This window comes from Phaethon aethereus (assembly GCF_964289735.1).
Source record: "Phaethon aethereus genome assembly, chromosome: 1".
Lineage (NCBI taxonomy): Eukaryota > Metazoa > Chordata > Aves > Phaethontiformes > Phaethontidae > Phaethon > Phaethon aethereus.
Window position 1 is genome coordinate 121,962,782 of NC_138575.1, and position 15,942 is coordinate 121,978,723.

A 15,942-nucleotide genomic window follows, 5' to 3' on the forward strand; every position below is an offset into this window, starting at 1 on the left:
AGGTTCAATCACTGCAATTAAATGATCGCTTACACAATTACAATGCACAGAGATAAAATCAATCCAAACTTTTCCCACTCATTCTCTGCCTCTGAGCTCCAGAGTATTTTTTACACACATGAAAGAAAGCGGAAGTTCAGAAGAGGCCATACATGCAGTCTAACATGACGTCTGAAACAAGTGCTTTGTCAGGACAGTAAAATAGTGTAAGAGATGCTTAGTTTAGCAAAACTGCATTTTAGCCAACAGAGCTTTTTCCAGCGTCCCAGGACTCTATGTGATGCCATCTTTACCTGTGAGGTGACTATAACGATGTCTTCATTATGAGATTTTGTAGCATAAGAGTCAGCTTGAGGTGATACCACCACACACGCTTCATTGACAGCTCTGCTGGCAGTAGTAGACCTGTTAATCTTCACACTATGTTACTTCCCATGGAAAAGGGGACCATTTCCCCTTTCACACGTAGCAGTTCAGCCTCTCTCCCACTTTTACCTGCTGTGCCAGCAGAACGGAACAGACATGTCCTTCTACCTGCTGACAATGGCAAGTTTGCTCAGGAGTCATGGGGCAAGGTGAGGCACAATGCTAAAGCCAGAAGGCGAGTTCCTCCATTTGGTCCTGCCCTTACGTGTACTCTCCAGGACCTTGTTTCCTGTAGCCGCTTCCCAGGTGAGATTCAGCACGTGTGACCCATCTTCTCTCACATGACTCGACATACCAGAAATGCTGTTATCTGCCTTGCGACAGCTGTCTGAGAGTGATGAGTGTGCAAAGGGCTGCAATGAGGGCCAGGTAGGATGCCCAGAGAAGCCTCGTTGAAAGACAGCAGTCAGGCACCAAAGGAGGTGCCACTAGGCAAGCTTTCATAACTAGGAGCTAGCATAGGGGCAAGAAGGCTAGCACTGGGCTGGCTCTTGGTCTGGAATAACTCCCCCCACCTCATGTCTTCCAGAGATCATCCTCCTAACGAAGGAGTTTTGCACTGTACAAAAAAGGCTCCGAGATGATGGTATCGTTAGACCTTCACTTTGACTAATTACTGTTATTTTAGTTCTTTTGCAAAATCAGGAGATATCTGATCTATCCAAGCACCAATCTCTATTGAAAAAAACCCGTAACATATCCACCATGACTTCACAGTAGAAAAACTTTGATTCCTGTAGGTCACTTGGTTCTTCGTTGCCCAAAGCCCACATCTCTTAAGTGCTTAAGAAGGCATACTGTGCCAGGACCTGAGTTTTTTATTAGATCAGATAATTGTTCTTGTAGCCTTGTTATTATATATGCTATTAATATATAGGCTTGGTCCTAAAAAAAATCTTGAAAAAACAACAAAGCCCCATAAATATGTGTTGACAAATTGTCTAAGTTTCAAAACAAATAGGTCACAATGTTTTATTTTGACCAAACATAATTTCAAATTATGTATTCAGATACAAAGCAAAACTGCAAAGCCATGTTTCAATCCTATTAGAACAACCATGGACCCAGCTTGGTACACCTTGGATACTTGTATTTTCTTTTGAAGCCATTCACACACCAAAAATACAGCCTATCAAGAGGAAAAAAAAAAACCTAAACATGAGAAAGCACAAAAATAATCTCACCATGGTGTTTGTATTCATCGTAGCACATCAGTATTTCACCCATTAATTTTAGATGCCTCTGATAATTTTGTCATATTATAACAATTTGGTTTTTTTCTGTAGGATCACACTTTTCCAACTCTCCAATATCTGTGTAAATAATCTATTCCTAAGTGGTCACAACTCTGCAAAAGGAACAAAGGCTAACAACAGACATTTTGTCTGGAATTGCTGATTGTTTACTACTTGTATCTGACACTGCAATGGAAGAAGTAAAAATATTTTTGAGAGTATTATTTCTTCTACGATGATGACTCTTCAAAAATATATTTACTAGACTTCAGTAAAATACTGTGAGTTTTTAGAAACTAAAACATGACAGACAAAGCTGCTGCTTTTTTCCTTCATTTTCACCTGCTGGAGCAAGTTATATTCTCTCCACCAGAGAGCGCAAGTATCACCAGAGCTGATGGTGCTGGAATGGAGAGATTGCTGTACTCGGAAGCAGTATTGTGAGCTGCCTTCCCCAAAGACAGCACTCTAAAGACATGATGGGCCATTCCAGCTACATGAAGTTTCTTGCCTATGGGCTAATTCAGGCTTAGAGTTAACATTGTGCCCAAATGGTTAAGGCTTCCCATGTCCAAGATTAAGCTGAAGAATCTCCTGACAAGGAACCACTGTAGAGATTCCTGCCTCTCCTTCTGAATCGTGGGCTCCAGCCCAGGAGATGCTGACTTCCCAGGGATGTGTGCTTCCCCCATGCAGTACAAACACTCATATGCCCCTCAGACACATGCTTGAGGACATTAAGACCAACTGGCTTTGGGAATGTTGGGCATCAGAAAGAAGAAAGGACTTAGTAAGCAGTGAAAGAGATCATCAAGTTTTAGACTGAGAGCAAAGGCATTTCATGCAATGTTCTAGGAAACTAATAGCAAGAGTAAGAAATAAAATACAGACTTGTGAAAAATCTCAGAACCCACACCTTCCTCTAGAACAGTGAAAAAGCTCCAGCTCAGCTAGACAGCTAAGAAAATCCAAGGGTATGTACCAAGTTTTGTGTTGTATGTCATCCCAGAGCACACCCCCATGGGTACTGCGCTAAGGCTAAAACACTTTGAGTCTGGAGCGCATGGGTACAGGCTCACTCACAACACGGTTATATAAATCCTGCCAGTTACTTGAAGGCGAATGCAGTGTGTTATGGCGCCGGCAAAGGGTAGAAAGCTTTTAATTCCTCAGGCATGAGTTCATGTTATGTTCAAGCGTGTTGACTATATGTTATCATAATAGGTGTTAACTTACAACTCATGCTCTTGCATTTTCTTAGACAACTGCCTGCGCTGCAGAAACCATTGGGATTAACTGGCATCCTCCCTGGCAGTCCCAACAGGGAGCCAAGGATTGAAGAGTCTGGAGATGCACCTCATCTCTCCACTCTCCAATGTCTGTTAGGCAGAAACCATGCTGTTTTAATGAAGGAAATACTGGAGGAGAAGACAGCTTTTAGACAAAAGTGTATTATAGTATGCCTCTGACCTGACAAGGAACTTTCTCCAAACTCAGCAATTGCCATGTAACAGAGCCGTATTTAAGCACGCTCACATGCATTTTTATATACATATGTACCTATATATATATACACAGAGGGTTCACCTTCTGTGTGGTGCTTTCGAGTCAGGCTGTTCAGGTGGGTATGATGTTGCAGTCTTTTGTTTCTGGCTCCTCTTAGTGCCTGTACACAGTGTTAGATGCCTGTAATAGATTATAGGATCATCTCTATAAAATGAAGGTTCTACGTGGTTCTCCCTCTTAAGCATTGTAGTAATACTTGCTAATAAACAACCTAATTTCAAATCTCATTTTTAATATCAGTGATTCTTCTCCAGACTTATTTAGAGGGACAGTTTTGTATTTTTAGTTTTTTTCTCATGCTTTTAAAAAATGCATTTACATGCATTTACATGCGTCAGCCAAATTTCCCTGAAACAAGTAATCTGAATGCAAGTTAACAAAACTCAGTTTCCTTCTTGTGGCATTTGGCTGCTCAGTTGATTGATGAGTGGAGAAGAGGCAGCAGCAAACAGCAGCTGCCTTGTTAATCATAGCCCTGGGCTGCCATGCAGAGAGGAGGACTTTACCTTTCCCTATGGGTGGGAGCACCTGTGTCTGTTCTGAGATTAACTGGCCTCCATGCAGGGTGCCCCACAGAGGGAGATGTGCATGAAGCCAAGGACTAGCCAGCTGAGGACAGAGTTAAGTAGGATGGTGGTCAATAGAGCTGTATTTAGTGTTCTATAGATTTTCCTCTGCTTTTAGAACCCCTTCTTTTTAGGACTCACAGGTGCAGGTGGTGGAGAAACTGCAAATGTATCTCCACAGGTACAGTTGCCACCCCTCTGGCAAAGCCCATTCCAAGAGGACCAAAGCTTCCACTAATATTACCCTGCAGGGGGAATATTATTAAAAAATCTTTTAGGAAATTTTTCTTCCTTTAAACTCTTTCATAGACTTATGGCATAGAGGAACAGATGCAGTTTCTTGTCAACCAAAAAGAGTTAGAAGGTGACAAAGCCCAGGGACTCCTAGCTCTTCATTAGGGAAGAAAGGAAAAAGCAGGAACCAGAGTCGTATTCATCACAAATGACACCTTAAACAGAGGCTGATCTTTTTTTCTGGTTTTTGGTAGGGCCACAGCGTGCTCTCCTCTATGTCTTATGTTCTTCTGCTGTTGTCATCTTGCTCTCTCCCACCTCTTCTTCTGGCTCATTGCCCTTTGTTCCTCCAGGCACCTGTCTGTGGAGCCTGCAGATCTCAGCAAGCATTATTCCTTCCAGCAGCAGTATCTCCAGGTGCTAGTAATTCCAGCAGGTCATGCTGCTTCATCACTGCCTCATTTTTAACACCAGTGCACTTCACTGGAGAGATACATGTTGCTGGATGAGAACCTGTGCCCTAAAATACCAGCTTAAGCTAACAATTACAACCAGGGCTCCACAACATCAAAGAACTGTGTCCACCCTAGGTCCTGGACTGACAAGACATTAGGAAATTGTTAAGGGTTGTATCAAAACTGCAGAGGCAATTGAAGGCAAATCCTTTGTTAAATGAAACTGGCTTTGCATTTGATGTACTTTTTCAACACATGTAAAATGAAAGAGAAATAGAAGTTGTGTATGTTGCTTCATGGCAGCCAGCACATTGAAAATTTCTATTGCCAGAGTATTTCACAACTGGAAATAGAAATATTATCCATATAGGTCTAATAGTAAAAACTACCCTGTTAGTGTTTGTGCATTAAAAAAAGGAGTGATAACTGGAAACATTCTATGAATGGAAAAGTAAGTAAAAGTTACTGCGTTTGTTTGCAGAGCAACTGTCTTAGAAGCGGACGGCTGGAATTAGAACAAAAAATAACCATGAGAACAGGTGCAATACTCATGGTGTTATAAGTAACTTCTTACCATTTTGGTTTGCTACTTGACTTTTATGTCAAACATAGGTTTAATAGTCTCTAGAACAGACATTTTCTGGAAAGCATTTAAGCAGATACTAGACTGCTCTGAAACAGTAACAGAGAGAGGACTGTGCGTAGATCTTAACTGGATGCAGAAAGAGATGGAGGAGTTCCTTATGCTGAAAGGAGAAAGAGGGAACCAAACCCGTAGTGATTTACCACTCTGTGAAGGAGTCAGAGCGCAGCGCTCCCCCTCTCTTTACCTTTTCCACAGCTCACCTAACTTTTGATGTGCAGGGATACTCCACAGACAGACAGGCCAGGAGCCCTTTATCTGTTTTCAAAGAGATTTAAGGAGCATCAAAGGCCCAAATCCTTTTCAGCTTGGAGTGCCCCTTCAACCCATGTTTCTGACCATTTGGTGGACCTGGTACTTCAGCTCTGCCATATGTTTCACCTGACCTATGGCTTACTCTGACAAGATGCTACACAGGCACGCAGTGACAAGTGCTGGGAAATAACTGTTCAGTACCTGCTCTTGCTGCCAATCTTACCCTTCCCACGATGACCATTCTTTGCTACCCAGTCAGTGATTTTTATGAAACTTGTTGGAGATTAACTCTTGAGACCTTGTCTCCTCTATTAAATGTGAGTGAAACTGGTCAATGCAGATATTAAAAATGGCAAAGGACACCAAATGCGCCATCCAAGAAGTTGAGAAAACTGGCCTGACAGTATTCAAAGATAGGTCTCATCTACTTTGAAGAGAAGAGCCTAGTAAACACTGTTCCCAAAAGATGAAGAGATCATTTTCTGCATCATAGGAATCCACACACTACATTCCCACACTGGGGTTGTTGAAGAAGGAAATGCACACAGCAAAACTGCTTTCGATGAGAACACTGTAAATCACCATAAACATTCCTGACTGTGTATTTTGAAACATCTGGTTCAATCCAGTTTTAGATTAAAGAGATAATCAGTTGATGTAACCTTGCTTCCACAAAGTTCCATTTTAATCACTGATTGCATAGGAAGCAGAATTTGGGCTGTGCTCAAGTTTTTAAGAGATTGTCTAGAGCAGTTGGTTTTCTTGTATATTCCAGTAAAAGATTCAATAGGGCACTTACTAAAACAAACAAAAAGCCATTATTTTAGTAATGTAAAAACTATAATTTACATCCAACAAATAGATCAAAAGATGTTCTTTTATAAACAAAATTCCCACCCCACGAACACAATGGTATGTACAACAACATCACACTTTGCCAAGAGATTCCAGTATAAGACACAGCAATTCAAAAGAAACAAAGTGTAAGTTTATTGGACTCCAACATTTCTTAGTCAAGATCTAAGTAAAGAAAACACACAGTAGAAAAAGTTGTACAAAGCAGCAAGGGATTTACATTACATTAAAGAAAAAGTTACCCTAAGCTATTAAGTCTCGGTCCTAAAAAAAGTAAAAACCCATTCTTAATTAAAATTCAACACCGGTGTATTGAACTGATTACAATGACTATAATGTACACAGGATTATAATCCAGCTTCTTTTGTCTTACCTCTATAATCCTTTAAAATTACAAATGATTTTGTGTAACTAATTGGAAAATTCCATAGCAAATATATTGGATAATTCCAGTTTCTAGAAACTGTAGGAAACTATTCCCCTGTACCCAAGCACTAAAAGTGATCCCATTTTCCTGCTTTTTAAAAAGGGACACTGTCAAGAATAAGCCTTAAAATGTGTACTTTGTATGTACTTTGCAAAAAGATAGTTTGCTCTGGTTTTATGTACTTTTAATTAAAAAGATGCTGCTGCAGTAGTGGGAAGCTTGTGTCTTCAAAAGGAAATGTTTATTGTTGAGAAAACAGAAAAAGAAAAGTGCATTGAGTCCTTTATTCTGGAACCATAAGAAAAAAAGCAATGTGAAAAATAAGCTCAGCCCACAGAATTCTGATACATTTTTCAGACATCCTCACAACAGCTCAGGATGCCCTTAACAGGCATTTTCATGCCCAAGCAGCTCAAATGTTATGAGTCAATTCATGTTTTTAAGTTCTTTGATTTTATTAATATCAAGTATTCTTAATACAGATAAGTACATTTATGTATACAACCTTTCTCTTGATAGTGTCCCTTTATGTACAACAGTTATAGTACAGTTTTTCACAAGTTATTTTAAATAAACAAGAATCAATGACATTAAAAAATACTATCAGGCTGTGTTCAACAACAACAAAAGAAACATTTTAACACTGATTCATTAACAGTAACATTAAAAAAAAAAAAAACCCAGACCCTAAGCTTGCGTTGATTTTTATCTAAATCTTCTGGTAGGAAAATGTAAACAATTTTATTGAACAGTATAGGCACATGCCAGATTACAGGCTCATGCCATATATTTGCACCCTCAGTGTTAGTGCCAAGAAGGTAGGCATAGTCTGTCCTTACCCCATGTGAAGAACTTCTAGTTTTATCACTAGAAGCTTGGAACAAAAACAGAGTACATGTACCTTTAGACCAAACCTGCATGTCCTACTTGGGGGGAAAACAAACCAAAGATCAGACAGAAAATCTACTGGATGTCACTAGAAGGCCTGCCTAAATAGGAAACGCAGGTACAAGTCTTACAGCTGTGTTTTGGTTCATGGATAAGGCTACATTTCCATTCTGAAATACACAAGACAAACTCTAGTGTCAACCCACTGCTTCAGCAGGTTATCTGCTTGATTGACCATCACAGGATGTTTCACTCCCCCATACTAAAAAAAAAAAAAAAAAAAAAAAAAAGCACAGATACAAGAAAGAAGTACAGACCATATTATTACTGATTCACGTCCTTCGTTTTTGTAAAACAACAGATTCATGCCCTAGCTGTATATGCAGTTTTTACATAGAGGAAAACTCATTTTAACTTTTGATTAGGACTTAAACCTCCCCCCCCCCGTATGTATTTTTCTGCCATTGCTCACTTTCAATGATTGATCATGGTCCCAATTTAGCAAAGAACTTAAGCACATGTTTAAAAAAAAATTAAGACTGATCTCAATGGAACTTAACCATAGGCTTAGACGCTTTGCCAACACAGTGCCTGAAAGGAAAAAAAGTCCCAAAATGAAATACATTTCATGGCTCAACCCTGCTCCTCTTAAATACTATGGAAGTTTCCACTGTACTTCCACTGAAGCAGGATAGTTCTCTGAGATTTATCTGACAGGTTATAAAAATAGCAAAAAAAAAAGAATTAAAGATTCTAATCTATATATTAAAACATCTGCACATTTCCATCACAAATTCTAAGAAAAAGCAAAACCCTTTTTATATTTAACAGACCTCTAACTTTGCATCACTTCAGTACACAGCTACAAAATTAAACAAAATATGATGAAGACAGGTTCTTGTATCAATAAATTTGCCTTTTATTTTGGCTGTGGCCAAACTAGACACTCTTCAAAAGACCTTTATTTATAAACAAGCAACTAACATTTTTTCCATAATTTAACTTTTTAAACATATATTAAAGTTATATAAGTGGAAGCATATTTATTCTGTATCCTCCAAAATAAACACTTCTATCAAGGGCTTTTTAAGATACTGTATAAAAGCTAATAGAAAACCAGAACTGCTATATAAACATCTCATATTTAAACTCCAGAGATCCTGAATTCCTTTACTAAACAACAGGAACTGAATTTAATAAAAAAACCACAGAACACATTCAAAGTTAAAAACAAAACTTAAACCCCCCCCAAACCTAAAGAAAAACTTAAAAGGAGGCTATTTAGACCAAAAATATTTTATGGATTTTTTTAACAATACGTAGTATACTAGGAAAAAGGTCAAAGTTTCTTCAAGGATGTTGCACAAGCTTTTGATTTAAACTGTGTGTAATTTATCATCTTATCACATAGCAGAATCCCAGTTGAAAGTTAGATGACTTATGACATAGCTGAACTAGTTGCCATCTTCTTTTAGAAAGCACACTGATTTTTAAAAGGTTACATATAAACTTCCAGACTGTTGTGTAGAATAATCATTGGTGAAAATTTAGAAACCATTTTACAAAAACATTTTAATATTTTATACACATAGATTTCTTAAATACATTTAAAAGGTACTTAGCAGAGCTTTATGTTTTTCTGATTTTGTTAAAACAGACTAAGTGCAATAATAATTTTATTTTGAAATTGTTTCTGGTAAGAAAGAAATTTAGTCTCATCAGGTGGAATAAAAAGGTCAGTAACTAGAAATGTCACTATTAAACAAGTACCTTGTTTTAATTGCAATGTCACCAAAAGAGTTCTAACAGATTAGCATAATCATATTCAGATAGAATTTGCCTAAAAGAGGACAAAACAGGACAACACTTTACTATTATAAGTGTTTAGTAACAATTCTAGATTTTAATCAAAAATGAAACAGAAGAGGCTTGAAAATAACACTGTGATTTTTGGTAGCTAAAAAAAAGTCAGGGGTCCATCCTGCGCCAATTCTTTTGAACTTAACTTACAGGAAAAAGAATTTAAAAAACCTCACACCTGTTGGAAAGAAATGGTGGCACACTTGGGCTTTGATTGAGAAAAATGTACTCCTGTGTGTGCCTAAGGATGCCCATCCTCAGATTCTTAGGAGTTACAAACTTGTGCTTAATTTTGCTAAATCTTGGTGTCAGCTTGCAATTCTTTACACTTTTGAGTTCGGGATGCTGAAAAGAAATTCATGGTTACATACAGAATTAAAGCCTCACTCCTGCTCCCCCTGACACTGGTGACCAAACTCCTGTTGCTTTCAGCAAACACAGACTGGGCTCTGACTAGGTAGTGTGGAATGCCATTCCCCCCTTCCAACCAGCACGGGGTGAAGTTGGTCAGGATCATAAATACTCTTTGCATAATTTACATTCACTTTAATCCATCACCACTCCATTAAGTTTAAATTCTAGCAGAAGAATTTTTCACTGTTATTTACCACCTACTTCTGGATAAATATTTCTTTTACTAACAGAATTATTTTGGACCCTTACTATAGCTTCTGGTAAGTACATATGATCCTACTTACACTAAATGCTCCAGTTGTGATTTGAGGTAAAATAATGGAACCGCACAGAATATCTGCAGCCCATTACTACCACGATTTTCAACAGATTAGAAAATTGCAACACAGTATCACAAATTATAGAAAGCAGCAGAAAGAAATATTCTAGGCATTGTATTCATAAAATGCAGTGATTGTAGTGTGATGTTTTTTCCTCTGCTTTGAGCTGGATATGTATGCTTAATACAAATCTCAAATACATACTTCTCCATTTATACAGGTGTCTATATAAATATTTACATTTTTAGTTTTTGTTAAAACGTATCTTTGTACTCGTGGCCAAGCTTATTACTGTGTGTAGGAACACAACTCATCTTCTGTCCCTTCATGAGCTCTCTTTTTTTAATTTAATAGTTATACATTCCTTTGTAGTTAGAATTACAAACAGTTGTACAAATAGTGGAAACAAAATTATGAAACTTGTCTGACATCCATTCAGTGTTAGTCCATATTATAAACAGTACCATTTGCATTACGATGGCTGTTAATACAATGACTTTAGCTACCGAAATATCTATAGTAAGTTAGTCTTTGGGACATTATATAAAGCAAAGTACCCCCTCCCCAAATTTTCCTTAGAAACTTATAATTAAATGGCTGAAAGCAGGCTTGCTGCTACTTTTTATATAAAATCTTAGTAATAATATTGCTGACTTTAGATTCTATTTTAGTTTGCACAAGTTCCATATAACAATAAAACAATTCTATGTTCCCTTAAAATATCAAACATTTGTATCCAATAACATCAGGATTACTCAAACTTGAGGTTTATTTGTTATTGCTAAAGGTTTCTACGACCTAAGTCAATACAGCAAGACACTCCATCCACTTCCTCCCTAACTGCAAGTGCATGGCAACTATTTATATGGAGCTTGTGTGTTGGTTTCTTTAAAAAAAAATAATGAAGTTGGTTACAGTATTTCACTACTATAAACTCACAGTTAGAATCCAAACTGTTGTTGCTCTTTCATTTAATATATAACTTTATATATAATACACACGCACACACCAACATCACAGGATGAAGATCCATGCATACAATCCAGATGTGATCGTATTTCAGTGTTAAATGAATAAAATTTATTCTGTTACTATTAGATCCCAGACCACAGTATTTTAAATTACTCTGCTTTCTATCTACTAAGCAAGTTAGTTTACCTTAATCTTCAAATCCAAGCAGCATCACAAATTCCAAATTTTTTGTCGTCATCTTTGTTGTTTTGATCCTCTTAGATTTCTAGTTTATATGGCATACATCTGAGATCCTGCAGCCTCCATTGAACCAGCTTTTTAAGGTATCTGTTAAAGCTAATTGTGTGTCTGTTCATGGCTCCAAAGACTAAAAGCTGTCTTGAAAGTCCTATGACAGAGTTTACACATGTATTGTCTTTTGAATGTGATTGCTGAGAGTGGTGGAGCATGATAGAAGAGTGTATCTGACTCCTGTGGTACAAATAATTTTTCAGTAGTAGCGGAGCTTTCAGACAAGCCTGTTGGACTATCAAGCTCCAAAGGCTGGATTTTGGGGAGGGGTGGGGGTGGAGGTAAGGGTGGTGGTGATGGGGAATTAGCTGGTGGACACATCTCAGGCTCCTTATTTGTGGACTCCTCTGCAGCCTGTGACATGTGAGACTGGAAGTGACTCCACAGACGGAAATTGGTTCGGAAGGCCTTGTTACACACATGACAAATAAATGGCTTCACAGAGCATAAAAGCTCTTGGTGACGCTCCAGTTGTTTGCGTACAGTGAAAATCTTCCCACACTTTTCACAGGGCCACAAACCAGCATCTTTGTTGGAGACTACTTCCTTAGGTTCTCTGCTTGTTTCAGTGACCTCATCCTCAATATCATCGGCAGGCTCTTCTTTGATCTGAATTTTAAACTGTTTGGAAACACTTAAGTCTTCAGGAAGGCAGGAGGAATCTTCAGAATCAAAATTTATTTGTTCTGATGAATCACTGAAGACACCATCTTCCTTTGCAGCAACAAAATTGTTCATTTTATTGGATTCTGACTGAGGAGGCAATCTTGACGAACTAGTTACTTCTCCATTGTGATCCAGGATAGGTAAAGAAAAGTTCTCTGATGGAGCCATTGTGTTTTGATTGTGAACTTCAACTTGATGACGCCAAATACTAAAGGATGATTTAAAGGTACGCATACACTCAAGACAAGTAAGCTTTTTGTATTCACACTTGCTTTCATGCTCATGCTTCAGCTCTGGAGAAGAAAATCTAAGGCTGCAGTAAGGACAGACAGTAGCATTTCTACAGAGTCGCTCATGATTTCCCTGTTCAATAAGTGAAGAGAGCTTAGCATTGCAGAGACGGCACTGATAAACCTCTTTGTTTTCTACTGGACTTTCAATATGAATATGATCTTTCTGCTTAGGAGCTTTATTTCCTCCAATTGGTTTCTCCCCTGGATGCATTTTTATGTGCTGTTTAAATTGCGAGAGGAAACGATAAGCTTTCCCACAGTAGGTACAAATATAGGCTCCTTTGGTTCTTGATCTTAAATTCCTTTTGATGACTTGTGCTTGTGAAGCAGATTGTCCCTGAAAACCTTGCTTGCCACGTCTTAGTTTAACTATTAGAGCTTTTTTAATTTCTCTCTCTCTCACTATATCGATCAGTTTTCTTTGGAATTTTTCATCCAAAACAGCATGTGAACTGGAAGCAGGTGAGGGATTCTTCACAATTCCATGTTGTGTCTGGCAGTGCGTCCACACTTTGAAATTTGTGTGAAATCTCTTGTGGCATATGTCACAAGCATAGGGCTTCTCTGGATTATGATACATGTTAACATGACGATGAAGACCTGCTGTTGATCTGAAAATTTTAAGGCAGTGCTTGCATTTAAATTTTTTATTTGGTCTTGCTTCTTCCATCTCACTGTATTCATCTTTACTGACATCAGAATCGGGAAAATCAGCATCAAGGTGCGTAGGGCTTGAGCCTTCCTCAAAGTTATCTTCTGACCCAGGAGAACCCTGCTCATCTGCCTTCAGTTTCTTAAATGGTAGTCTTCTGTCAGCTTGAAATCTCCTTTTTGCTGGAAGTCTACTTGGTTCCTTATGATCATCCTCAGTTTTAAAAGGAAAATCTTTATTTGTTGATGCTGAAGCATCACCCACTGTAACTCTTATTATTTCGGCAGGATCTGAAAGTGGACTACTAGGTTCAGTTTTTATTCGCACCTCTGTGAGAGGGGAAGCAACCTCCCTATCAGTTGACTGAGAGGCACTGAAAGACCTAAGGCGATGTGGGTATATTACCTGTGGTTTTTCATCTAAGACTAACTTCTCTGATGACTCTTTCAAGGATGACTTCTGAGATAAAACATTAAATGTCTTCTGGGAATCATTAGTTCCTGGGGAGGAGGATGATGATACCTGTGAAGGTTTTAGGTCAACAGAAGGTGAGTAAATAGGAACCTGGCTGTCCATGGACAGCGACCTTCGAAGGAGACTTTTTACAAGCGGCCCACTTCTGTCAATACTTTGGTTTTCTGGACCAGATCCACTAGATGGGATGACTAGCCCTAACTTTGAGTAGTATAGCAAATTCCTGTCTTCACCTTGGCCATTTCCTTTTCCTGCCTCTCGCAATAAAAATGTAGATTCTGATGCGCCACGCAGAGACAAGACTGGTGGACGCAGTCTTTTTAGTGACATCTCTGCGGCCTTTCCTCTTAAAAGCTGACTACTGCTTCCTGGTTCATCACTTGCAATCTCTTTCTCTGCTAAAGGCATTTGAGGCAGTACTGTGTTCCTTTTCACTAAGCCACCTCTGTTCTGATCCTCCACAGTCACAGAAGTTTCATGAACCTTGGTATAGCTCACAGGGCTTTCTTTCAGCCATCTCCTTTCAGTCAGTGATAAGGTGTGAAGGGTTTCAGCTGGTTTTGTTACTTGTGGTCTACTGCTAGTTTTGACAGCAACAGAGGGTGAAGGTTTAGAAGTATGGCTTAAATCATGTTGTGTTTGATTTATACTTTTTGCTTGTGCTTCAGTTCTGTTCTGACAGACAATGACACTTCTCTTCTGAGAACTACTTTCATCTTCATCTTGATACAGTATTTTCTTAATAGGGCAAGCTGGGAAAGGAGCTTGAGGACTCTTAGAAACAATGTTTGTGAGAAAGGATATTCCAAGACTGTAGCCCAGTTCTTGCACAGCTGCAAGATTGCCTTTCTCAATGAACAAAGATGAAGAATAAATGTAGTTTAACACATTATCAAAAGCATCTGGCTCACAAAAGTCGAGTTGAAACACTGACTGAGACTTATTCTCCTTATTAGTGAACAGGGTCTGGAAGTATTCACTGCTGGCAGCCAGAACGTTTTTATGAGCTCGAAATTTCTGATCTCCTACTATAAGAACAACATCACACAGCTGTCCCTTTAGACGCTCCTCATTCAGCGCGCTTAGAAGTGAAATGGCATGTGCTGGATTTATGTAATGCAAGAGCCCCTCCATGATTCTGACGTTTCTGAAAAAGAACAACAACAAGTTACGGGTTGCCTTACGTGAACTGTTGTTAGAGATAAACTAAACACACCTAATCCCTCTGTACTTCATAAACCGGCTACACTACCACCAACAGTGCTGAAGCAAACAGCTTGTCTGGAGGAAAGGTATGGGAATTAAAACAACACTGTTAGCTCAAATAGATGCACAGGCATAAGAAGAACCAGCTCATGTGCCCACTTTCAAAGACACTGTTAATTGCTGGTCTTACACCAAGAATATTACACCTAACTAATGGGGGGTACAGGACTGTGTTCTCCTCCTGCAATACACCTGTACACATGAAGAAACAGTTCAACCACTTCACTCTTGATCATCTTTTTCTCAGATTTACCTTTATGAAGATCTATCTTGACAACTGCATTGATAAACTCTTGAATCAGATATCTAAAGCTTAGTTATGCCAAGCCACCTTTCTGAGGCTAAGCAACCCTGACGATCTCCTGCTGACTAAACAAATTTAGGGGTTTTTTTGTCATTTTTTAATAGGATGATGGAAAGGGCATTAATACTGGGAAAGGAGAAGGAAGCAGGATTATTGTCTATAATCTAGATTAATTCATCATGTTTGTTTATGCTTAATAAGTCTTGTTAACATATACTTCTATCTATCAAATCTGTGTCACTTACAACAGCACTGACAGGATCTGGTTTCTTGGAAATGTCACAATTATAATTGAAATATCCCTGCATTGCTTTGTTTTAGCTTAAAAGCGGTCAGGGAACTGAACTCCCCATTTTATTCATCAGCATAAGAGCACTTTATGCCGACAACCCATATACTTGAGGAACAGTTACCCTCGGATGCATCCAAGAGTACAATAAGCACAAATTAAACTGCAGTCCAGAAATCTCCATGTTCCACATGCTTCAAAACACAGCCCACTCCATACTGCAGGATGTCTCAATAACTCAATAGACTGTTCCTGATTAGATGTTAACAAAAGAAGAGAATCAGGTTTTAAGTTAGTTTAAACAAAGAGCTTCTATGGCATGAACTGGAATTTATATATCTGTGCACAAGCACACACAGAGGGAAATCAACAATATCTTTTTTTTTTTATGGACACTCCTACAACTCTATTCAAGTTAACCTGTAAGAATTTTACACTACCTTCCTCCATGGAGGTAGTAAAACAAGTCAATGATGTGTCTGTTAAAAGCAATTCTCCTATTTTTACAACTGATTTGAGAAACTACTCTTTAGTTTATAATTTATACATGATGTATACTACTACAACAAAAAGGTTTCACTATTCATCAGC

At 38.5% G+C, this 15,942-nt stretch overlaps 1 protein-coding gene across 2 annotated transcripts; it reads right to left on the bottom strand.

The window, feature by feature from the left end:
• Positions 1-11,452: 11,452 nt before the first annotated feature.
• On the bottom strand, positions 11,453-14,639 carry ZBTB21 (zinc finger and BTB domain containing 21; the record flags this gene model as incomplete). 2 transcript variants are annotated; one of them, XM_082014449.1, is made up of 2 exons in its annotated part: positions 11,453-12,436; positions 13,037-14,626. In XM_082014449.1, 2 exons carry the CDS (start codon positions 14,624-14,626, stop codon positions 11,453-11,455), a joined length of 2,574 nt encoding a protein of 857 aa, XP_081870575.1. The 2 variants fall into 2 exon arrangements, with proteins under 2 accessions (XP_081870575.1, XP_081870574.1); XM_082014448.1 differs by having other exon boundaries at positions 11,453-14,639.
• Positions 14,640-15,942: the final 1,303 nt, after the last annotated feature.